The 10960-nt window shown below is 43.8% G+C and overlaps 1 protein-coding gene across 1 annotated transcript in view; it reads right to left on the minus strand.

Annotated features, from left to right (window-relative positions):
• Window positions 1-10960, minus strand: part of DHX35 (DEAH-box helicase 35) — an 844978-nt gene that overhangs the window by 328402 nt on the left and 505616 nt on the right. The window contains exon 14 of the mRNA XM_044090458.1: window positions 8981-9035. Within this exon, the coding sequence (XP_043946393.1) occupies window positions 8981-9035 (55 nt within the window). The remainder of the gene's footprint in view (window positions 1-8980; window positions 9036-10960) is intronic.

Here is a 10960-nt window from a genome sequence, read left to right on the forward strand (position 1 = left end):
GGCACACAAGGTATTTACTCTGTATTGCTACTTTACAGGGTATAGTTTTATGGACTGTTCTACAGAAAAAAATTGCAATCTAAGTGTTTGCTATTGTACAGGGCACAACTGCTGACCCACACAAATGGGCAAAATGTATAGCAGCACAGGAAAAACAGAAAACTTACTAATGAGCCCTCTGGCCAGTAAAACTATTACACTCCAGGTCTTTTTGTGTGTTTTTCAAATGAGATAGATGAGGCAAGCACCTCCTGCCACAAGGTGAATAAACCCAGTCATCTTAATGTAAAAGCACAGAAGAGACCCACAAGTGCAATGCTACCAGAAACCAATTAAACAGCTAGCTAGGAATCTCTTGCTGAAGGCAATTTCAGAACAATTTTACAGCATATACATTGAGAGGAAGAACATTTTTTTTTCAAAAATTCAGTGAAATCCACAAATAAAAGCAGGAAACAGTAGTGATTTCTCAAAATAACTTATGTGTAATTAGCAATCAAAGTTACTTAACTTTGCCTGGGTGGCACTGGATACAAGTGCACTTCTGGAATGCAGCCTAGGACTCTAAGCTTTGCTGAGCTGTAGGAAAGTGCCCTGTTTGATAGGTATAAGTATCCCTTCTTCTCAAACTCATCTGCAGTAGTGCATTGTCTATCAGCTAACCAGATTCTCATGTCCTCAGGTAAAGTGCTATGGGCTTAATCCCTCACCAGAAGGTCTGCCAGCCCTTCAAAAGTGGTGACCTGTCATCCACTCACCCACCTATGATAATAAGTGTGAAGTTCAGCAACAGATTCACACACACTTTCATCTGCCTTGCGTCTATGCACACAGAACTTTTTCCTATAAGCTTCAGGTATTAACTTAAAACATTCTAAAAGAAAGTTCTTTACAATGTTATAATTTAAAGAAACAGTATCAGACAGTTTAGAAATTACAGTTACAGCTTTACCATGTAGTAAGGGGGTCAGGAACCGTACCCAGAGCCCTTGGTCAACATTATGCTGTTTACATACCATTTCAAACATATGAATGAAGCTATCAAAATTATCCTCCTCTGTATATTGTGGACAAAATTTAATTACGTTTGTTGCTTCTGGGGTTCGGTTACTCCCTTCCCCATTTCCTCCATGACTCTGGCGAAGAGTCAGCATCTCCTTTTCATGTTGCCTCTGCCTCTCCTTCTCTTCAGCTTCCATGTGTCACAGTTTCTCATTTTCCTCGGCCTTCACACATCGCAGTTTCTCATTTTCCTCAGTCTCTAGATGTCTCAGTCTCTCTCTGCTGCCTGTATTTTCAAACGCTTGGCCTCCAAGTCAAGTATCTTTAACTCCAGACAGAGTTTTAAGTCCTCTGCAAAAAGGTTGAGCTGTCCATTTTCTGAGAGTTGTAAATCTCCAAGGCCAGTCTGATTGTCCTCCTGGCTGCTGTTCTGTGATGCAGCTGTGACTAAAGCTACAATCATGTCTGCATTAATCAGGTTGGCATGCACCAGTCCATTAGCCTGGCATATAGCCAACTGGCTCCTTGTCAGGCTGCCATACTCCTCTGCTGACATGCTTACTCTGTGCTGAAACTTCCTCATCATTCTGTCCACATCTTCCTCAGTCAAAGTTCTGGAGGAATGAGACGAAGCAAGAGGAGGTGACTTGGATCTGTTTCTTTCCAAAAAAGGGGAGGGAACTGTGGAAGGCACAGGATCATATGCAGGGGAATACCTGGTCCTTGGAGGAATTACTAGACCTGAAATAATCATATCCAAGGATGCAGGATCCACTATTTTTTTTTCTTCAGATTCAAAGGGGAGAAGTTTTGAGATCTTCTTGGATCGGATTTTAATCTCTTCCTTGAGAAGTAGAAGGCTTGGGAGACTTTGATATTGACTCCTTAGCTTTAATTTTGGGGTACTTAACCCCACAGACAGCTTCACTAAAGGAAGACAGCAATAAACCTTTGAGGATAAGCTTAATTTTCCTATCTACAAGAGTCCTGGGATGAAGTTCTTGCAAACGGAACAATCCTGAAGCTGTTGCGGTCCTAAACAACAGACGCAAAGAGAATGAGTGTCTGAAAGAAGCAATTTGTGTTGACATTTCAAATTCATTTTAAAACTGGAAGGTCCTTTCTCAGAAATACTTGTGTCAATAGGGGAAAAAAACATAAGTTACACCTTTTATTTATTTATTTTTTAATATATATATAGGGTACAGGAAGAAATACGAAACAGAAAGAATACCAACAATGGTATTAGAACTACACTAGCGTGTATGATAGACAGAAAAGAAGAAAAACGGATTGCCAATAATGACAAATAAGAATTACAATTCCTTAAGAGGGTAAGGGATTAATTTATATATACATATATATATATATATATATATACATATATATACGTATATAAAGACAGAGAAAAATACACTTACCTTAATGAAACTTGAAAGCTAAGGCTGACCACATTTTTTTGAGAAAGGTGGCAAATGAGATCTCAGGTATGTTATAGGTTGGTGCATTATGGGTAAGGGAGAAGCTTGAAAGCTTTTTGGTTACCACAAGCATTAGTAACGGCCAAATTGGATCTGAGGTTCGGACCTGAACCCAACAATTGAGGACAAAATGAAAACTAACAACATCAGATTCTAAGTTGTGCACTGTACCAATAGAATGACACTGGTTTACAGTTTACACATTCAGAGCATTAGAATATAATCAGGTTCTAGATACTGAACTTGCCAGCATACGTAATGACAAAACAACAAGACCTGACAGTTTTAAAAAAATCTCCTGTTCATCCACTGTATGGTAGTGACACTAGTTGTTGAGATGAAAATACTGTGACAGACGTAGCTTACAGTCAGTTTGCAATGTTTAGGAGAAACAGATGTTTGTAGAATAATAGCTATAAAAACACATCAAGTATATCATAAGGTTTTATAAGGAGGCAAGAATTTGCAAGAGATGAAAAAAATATCTGCAAAGGCCAGAGCTGCATAGATGCACCTGCTAATCCCCAGAAGAAACAAATATTAGATGTATATGATTTATGTTTTATTACAAACATAAATCTTTTATCCAAGACATGGAGAGGTGTGGAACTGTGAGTAAAAAGAAGTTATGTTCTTACCATAATGTTCCATGTGAATTGTTCATCTCGCCTTTGTACTTACGCATGGGTTTGGAGCCGACCCTCGGCTCCGAGTCGGCCACATCGCAAGCTCTGCATCTAAGAGAAGCTCGAGGCCCAGTTCCCATCCCATGATCCCCTGCTATCCCTCAGATCTACTTTGCTAAGAAACCAGACTTCAATAACATAACTAACCTCTTTGCCAACTCTCTCATCCACACGAGATTGAAATACTCAAATTATATACAGACAGGCATACAGTAATGAGTACACCTAAAGGAAGCAGATAGTGCCAGGTAACCCCAAGAAAGTAACCAGACACCAGTCATAACCGTTCTTCCAGAACGTGGAGGGGGATGGAGGGAGGGATTGTAAGAACAAAGGCGAGATGAACAATTTACATGGAACGTTACGGTAAGAACATAACTTCTTTATGTGAAATTGTTCGATCTCGCCGTTTGTTCTTACGCATGGGTAGCGTCCCTAGCACCGCAACCCTGGGTGGCTCACGGAAGAACATTCCTGAGAACCGTAGAACCAAAGGAAGCCCTGTCCCTGGAGGTCCTGTCCACTTTGTAGTGAGTAATAAACGTATGAGGTTTGGCCCAAGAAGCCGCCGCACATATGGTATCCAACGGTAAACGATCGGCGTGGGCCAGAGAAGTGGAAACAGCCCTGGTAGAATGAGCTTTAGGTTTGAACAGAAGAGACTGCTTGGAGGATGAATACACAAAATTTATACAGTCTGACAGCCACTTAGATAGCGTGCATTTTGTCACTGCCAGTCCTTTCTTACTTTCCGCAAAGGAAACAAAAAGTTGATCTGATCGCCTACATTCCTTGGTTCTGTCTAGATAAAATCTCAACTGTCTGTGGACGTCCAATTTGTGTAACATGTATTCCAATTTATTAGAATGGTTCCTGAAAAAAGTGGGAAGCTCAACGGATTGATTAATATGAAATACTGAACATACTTTCAGCAGAAAGGATGGATTAGTACGCAAGGTGACCCTGTCTGGGTGAAAGACTACATACGGAGGTCTAATCGACAATGCCTGTAGTTCCGACATTCTGCGAGCTGAAGTGATTGTCACCAGAAACAGGGTTTTCCAGGATAGATACTTAAGTGGACACGTCGAAGCTGGCTCGAAGGGTTCCAACATAAGTTGAGACAGCATTAGATTCAAATTCCAGGGAAATACCGGGCTTCGTATGGGTGGCCTGAGATGGAATGTACCCTTCATAAATGCTCTACAAAGTCTGTGGGACATAACTGTAGCTCCCCCTTCACCCACATGAAAATTTGATATGGCAGCTAGTTGAACTCTTATCGTGGACGTCGAGGACCCTTGATGAAAGAGTGTGGAGAGAAATTCTAAAATTTTGTAACTAGGGGCCACTAAAGTCTATATCCTGTCTGGAGGCCCAACACGCAAAACGTTTCCACTTGCTCCTATACAGCTTTCTTGTGGAAGCTTTGTGGGAAGAAACTAAAATGTGCTGCACTGCCGGGGATAAAAGGTCCGACCTGGCTAGGTTGGGAAGTGGAGCAGCCAAGCTGTCAGTTTGAGGGACTGAAGAGATGGGTGAGGAACTCCTGACGAGTGGGTCAGCAGGTCTGGCACTGGGTCCAGAGTCCAAAGCTTCCTCCATCTGGTGAGCTTGAAGAAAGGGAAACCAGATCTGTCGAGGCCAAAATGGTGCTATCAAGATGATCGTCCTTCCCAGACCTTTGGCTTTCTGTAGAAATTTGGGAATTAATGGAATAGGAGGGAAGGCATAGAGGAGACCCGGGGGCCAATCGTGTACCAGTGCGTCCCTGGGGGCATCCCTCGGAGGGGGAAGTAGGGCGAAGTAGCTTCTGCATTTGGCATTCAAGGGGGAAGCAAAGAGATCGCAGCAAGGCTGGCCCCATCTGCGGAAGATCTCCTCTGCAACTTGATTCTTGAGGGACCACTCGTGAGGTAACAGGATGGCTCTGCTCAACCTGTCCGCTATGATGTTGGATGTTCCCGGGATGTGCGTTGCTATTAGAAAGCGTCCGGTGGACACAGCCCATTGCCAGATTCTCAGGGCCTCTCTGCATAAGGGGTAAGACCTGGTTCCTCCCTGTTTGTTTATGTACCAGACTACTGACATATTGTCCATCTGAACTGCCACTCTTCCCAGAAGTAAGGAGTTGTGAAAGTGTTGCAATGCCAGGAACACTCCTCTCAGATCCAGGACATTGATGTGCAGGTTGTACTCTATTTTCGACCACTCTCCTTGGACTGTTCTCCCCTGAAAAAGTCCTCCCCACCCTATCAGGGAAGCGTCCGTGGTTATTGTGGCTACGGGGGCAGGGAGTGCAAACTGATGCCCCATCGTCAGTTCCTGATTGTTTATCCACCAACGGAGGTCCCGCTTGCAAGTTTCCGTGATTAAGATTCTGTGCAACAACGGTAACTGTTGGAACGACCACTGAGCAAAGAGGAGCCACTGGAGGATCCTCATGTGCATTCTCCCTAGGGGAACTGAAATAAGGGTAGCTGCCATCATGCCCAATACTTTCAAGACTTGTACCGCGGGGACTTTTTTGTTTTGAAGAAGAATAGAGACCTGATCCCTCAGGGCTGACACTCTTGCCTGAGGAAGTCTTATCCGTGCTCCGGAAGTATCTAACTCCGCTCCTATGAATAAGATATGCTGTGAGGGCGACAAGGAAGATTTTTCGAAGTTCACTGTTATTCCTAAGCTGGAACAGAGGTTGATTGTATAGTCCCTGGCTTGCACTAGGTGATGCTTGGTGGTGGCGGTAAGGAGCCAGTCGTCCAGATACGGAAACACTCGGAATCCCCGTCGTCTCAGGTTTGACGCCACTACTGCCATGCACTTGGTGAACACCCTGGGGGCTGAGGTGAGGCCAAAGGGCAGAGCTCAAAACTGAAAATGACTGGCTCCCAGTCGGAAGTGCAGGTGATCTCTGGATGGCAGGGCCATTTTTATGTGGTAGTACGCATCCTTGAGATCTATAGAGCACATCCAATCATTTGTTTGAAGAAACGGAAGAATCAATTGTAGCGTGACCATCCGGAATGTTTCCTTCTTCACGAAGGTGTTGAGTCTGCTGAGGTCCAGTACTGGCCTCTAGTCCCCTGTTTTCTTTGGAACTAAAAAGAACCTTGAGTAAGTTCCGGATCCTATTTGGTCTGCCGGGACTGGCTGGATGACTCTTTTTTCTAACAGCCTTTGTACTTCTATGGCTGCTTGATCCCGCAGAGCGGGTGGAACATCTGGGAATCTTTTTTGGGTGGGTGGTTTGTTTAGAAAGGGAATATCGTATCCTCTGGTTATTATGCTTTTTACCCAGGAATCTGATGTGAGATTTAGCCAGGCCTCTGGGTATAAAGCCAAGCGACCCCCAACTGCCTCCAGAGCAGGACAGCTGGGCCTCCACTCAGGAGTGCTGGAAGGGCTTCCCAGGGATGGTATCCCTGTCGCCCTGGTTTTGCAGACCCCCTCTGCCGCCTGGGCGGCATCTTCCATTTCTTCCCACTCCTCTGCCTCTGGAGGGGGTATCGCTAGGTGCAGACTGGAAAGATCCCTGAGTCTTCCGGAACCACATTTTTCCGCCTCGTTGCCCTTTGGGGTACAGTCTAGAGGGAGTGGAAAAAAAGGACCCCTACTGCAGACAGGGTCTTTCCCTCTTGCTCACACCTAGTGGGCCCAAACAAAGAGGCACCATCAAAGGGGGCATTAGTAAAGGAAGACTTAAAGGCTTCCGCAAAGGAGCACAGGCACATCCAGGTTGTCTCCGCAGAGCAATCGCTGAGGCTGCCGCCCTACTCGAACCTTCGGCCGCATATGATATGAGCCTCATGGACGAGTTAACTATTGAAGTAAGGGTGTTAAGCTGTGCTGTCACCTTGTCTGAGACAGCAGCATCTGTGGTACCCTGGAGAATATCTCTCAACTCCTTAATGAGATCTCTCTGAAGGCGCGTAAAATGGGTAAGGTAGTTCAGCGATCGCATGGTAAAAGTCGCTGAACTAAACACCCGCTTCCCATACCTGTCCATAGTCCTAGAATCCCTGTTAGGAGGATGAACAGAGGAAGATGCTTCGGACATTTCCTTCTTGGTGGCTGCCGCCACCACCATAGCATTGACAGGGACTCCCTTGGTAAGGTAAGCTTTATCTTGGGGGGGCAGTAATATATTTGGTCTCTGTGGGACTGGTTCTACGGTATCAGGGGCCTCCCACGCCCTTCGAGCTATTAAATCCATTAACTCGTCGAAGGGTGGAGTCACCCAGGAAGTGGAAGGTTGAGCCCCAAATGCCTTCAGCAACACTGACTTGTCCTCAGTGGGGGCAAGTGTCTGCCAGCCACCCCTCTGTTTTAAAATTTCTAAGATGTCAGCGAATGAGACATCCTCGGGGGAGGACCGTGGGGACCCCTCTGACTCATCCAGGTTGGTGTCCAATGTCAATGATTCCTGTGGGCAATCAATGTGCCTCCTATTGTACAATCTCTTCCTCGGAATTTCATCAGAGGGGGCATCTGGTGAAGCTTCCGAGGAACAGGGTTCACCCTCTGGGGCTGGCTGAGGCATTGGGTCTCTACACTTGGTGGGGATCGAGGGCGCAGAAGCAGAACACGGTCCCTTCGGGTAAGGAGAAGTGGACTCTGATGATGTGAGTGTCTGACCAGACAAGACCTTCCTCATGGTGTCGAAGGCACCGCAACCCCGGGCCGAGGACTCCACCGGATCCGAAGAACACGGTAGCTTCACTGGTACCGGTGCCACAGGCTCCGATCCAGAGGATAGAGCCGAGCTAATCTGCGCCGAGGCCCCGAGGGGAAGAGTCGGCACCGAAAGCTTATAAGGGGCCTACTGGTTGTTAGACTAATACACACCTATGAACCAAAGCTATTGTTTCCACATGCAGATCATCTGTGAAATTCCACAGCCAGTACAATATTGTCATTGAAGAGAAATCTGCATTTATGCACCTGATAAATCCCTTATCAATAACGATTTCTGTTATGCTTATCTGGTTCCTGATAAGGCATTCATCAGGGATGCAAATGCAGGCCACTCTCTCAAGTACTAAAAATACATAACTGTTGCAGGTTTAAATAAATATTCTATTGTAAATTTGCTTCATATATGACATTTGAGGCTTATTCCATGCTTTTGTCTATACAGATTACATCAGTTAGCAGCAGCAAATCCAGCTCTGTGATTCCCATTCTCCCAACACAAGTTATTCACACAAATTTACGTTGGAAGAACAAAAAGGGTTGCTAAGGAGCACTATCCAAGAGCATGTCCTAACTACATTAGCTACAACTTTGCACAGCAATTGAATACATGACTTGTGTGCCTCTGAAAGGAATCCATTGTAGCTTTAATTAAATGCAGTTGCGAATGATTCAGAAAGTAATAAATCAGACTGACAGTTACAGTGCATTCTACTTCCCAGAAGGGTCTCTCTCATAATAATACCTTTCGCACCAAACTTGTTTTTGATCTCAAGAGTCTCCCTCTTTCTCTCTCGCTCTCATTTTAAAATGTCAGTTGCCATTAACATTCCTTTCTTTTTCTTATGTAGCCGTTTGGAACTAATGCAAGGATTCTGCCGTAAATACATTTCTTTACAGCCTAATGCTCCAAAGAAAGGCTGTTCTCTCAGATACATCATCAAAAACTTGCATGTTACATTGAAGGGAAGACAGCAGGACCAGACTGTAGCACTGCACCTGAGAATACTTCTTTCAATGAGAAAATGTAGTTCTTGACATGCATTAACAGCAGATTTAATACTCTCTCAGAAAGTACTCCTGCAGAAAATGGAGCATTAAAAAATTAAGACTCACTTCCAAGGGCATAAAGCAGTTCCAAAGCCTGGACCATTGTCTCTGCTGGGGGTGGCTGTCATAAAAAGAAAAGAAATTTGTTAAAACCAACAAGTAAGGCACATGCAGTTTTGGTACTGGATCCCCTCCTTAAAACGGTCAAACAATGATTGTACAGATGACATTTCTTTCAGTGGCTCATTGCTAAGTTTTCTGAACAGCTCTGGCTAAAAATTTTCACACTGGTAGCCACAGAAATGTGAATTCTGTCTGAGAGAAGATAACAACTGCTCCACCAAACTAATTTGCTCACTTACCTTCCTATTTATGAAATTATAGACCTTATTTAACAACTAATTTCTGCCTACCCTGCTAGGCAGTGACTCGCCTCTGTTGCATGCAGCCTTGAAACTGGCGCTTTTTCCTCCTTCTCTAGAGGTTTACAAACACCTTTTCGGCTTATATCCCTCCACTAAGCAATCTCCCTGCCACTTAACCTTGAACTGTATTTTCTTGACTGGTTACATTTTTTTTCTGAAAGAGAATAATAACTGGACTCTGAGAATCCCCTTAAAGATCATGTTTAAACTCCAGTTTAACTGGTGAAATCGGAAGGCAATGGGCTTGCTGTTTAGCATCTGCGTACTATTCCTGAAGTCCTTCAAAGCACAAACCCAAAAAATAAATTTAATAGACAGAAAACAGAATAAATTATTTTAGTGTTCATGCTGCACTTTACTCATATGCACCCTGTCCTTAATGTAATCACATTTAGCACCATGATGACATGATTTTGTGGACTGCAGTAGTCAGAAATAAGCCGATAGTGCTATGGAAAAAAAAAAAAAAAAAAAATCAATCAATAAAACAAATTACAAACTCACAAAGTTTGGACCCCATCAATAGTAATATTTAATGAATAATGCAATTATTAATTAAATATTCCTCTTGTCCAAGTGCCTGTTTTGTGACACTACTTTGTCTTCCCTTTTTTTCACACTAATGTCAGTTTACTACCTCTGTGAACAGCTAAAATGGAGAAAAGAAGTGCTCTGTACCCAGAACAGCATTAACTAACAGGATGTAAAACTGGTAATGACTGGTTCCCAACTGAAATGCAAGAATTCCCTACATGGCTTTGCTATAGTGATGTATAGGTAAACATCCTGCACATCCAAACAGGACATCCGGCCTCTTGTCTTTAAGAATGGACTGCATCAAGACTCCTTCACATACTGATTCAATCAACTTAGGTTGAGAATTGGACATATGTCCTGAGTCTTTCTGGGCACCAAAAGGAATCAAGAGTAAAATCCAGACACTCACTGTTCTGGTGGTACCTATTGCATGGCTTTTTATTTGTAAAAGGTTGTATACATCCTGCTTTGTGGTATTATACACAGTAGCCTCTGGACATATTTTCCCCTCATCCACTTGTCTGCATGATGGCCAACAACAGAGGCAAATACAGGAAAAGTCATCTCCCAACTGCCTCCAGAATGGGACAGTCGGGCAACCATTCAAAAGGATCCCCTGAACAACTGCTGGTGCAGGTCAACTCTGCTTCTAGGGAAAAATTCTCCCTACCACAAGATTATCTGTCATAATGATAACTGTCCTGGGGCTGTTTGAACTTTCAAAACTGTAAGTTTTTGGTGCCTTTCTAATTTCTTTGAAAGGACTCTTGCAGGGTTGAAATTTCACCAAAATAGCAGTGAGCATTTTGCTGTCTTGCTCACATTGCCATAGCTTGTCTTTGATATTTTGCCCAAACAAGGATTTTGCTTCAAAGGGAGTGCTGATGAAAGACACCTTGAAGTGGTCTGTAAAGTCAGTGACGCACAGCCAGGCTTGCTGCCAGATTGCAATGCCTTAGCCCACTGCTCTAGCTGCTCCATCTATGTATTATGAATCAAGTGTATTGCCAGAAAATAAACAGATGTAATGATCGTCACTTGTTTCTCAGGCTGTGATCTCAGATCACCCATGAGCAACTGTTTC

Source organism: Protopterus annectens, chromosome 12.part0, assembly GCF_019279795.1.
Source record: "Protopterus annectens isolate FY-2018-M chromosome 12.part0, PAN1.0, whole genome shotgun sequence".
NCBI lineage: Eukaryota > Metazoa > Chordata > Ceratodontiformes > Protopteridae > Protopterus > Protopterus annectens.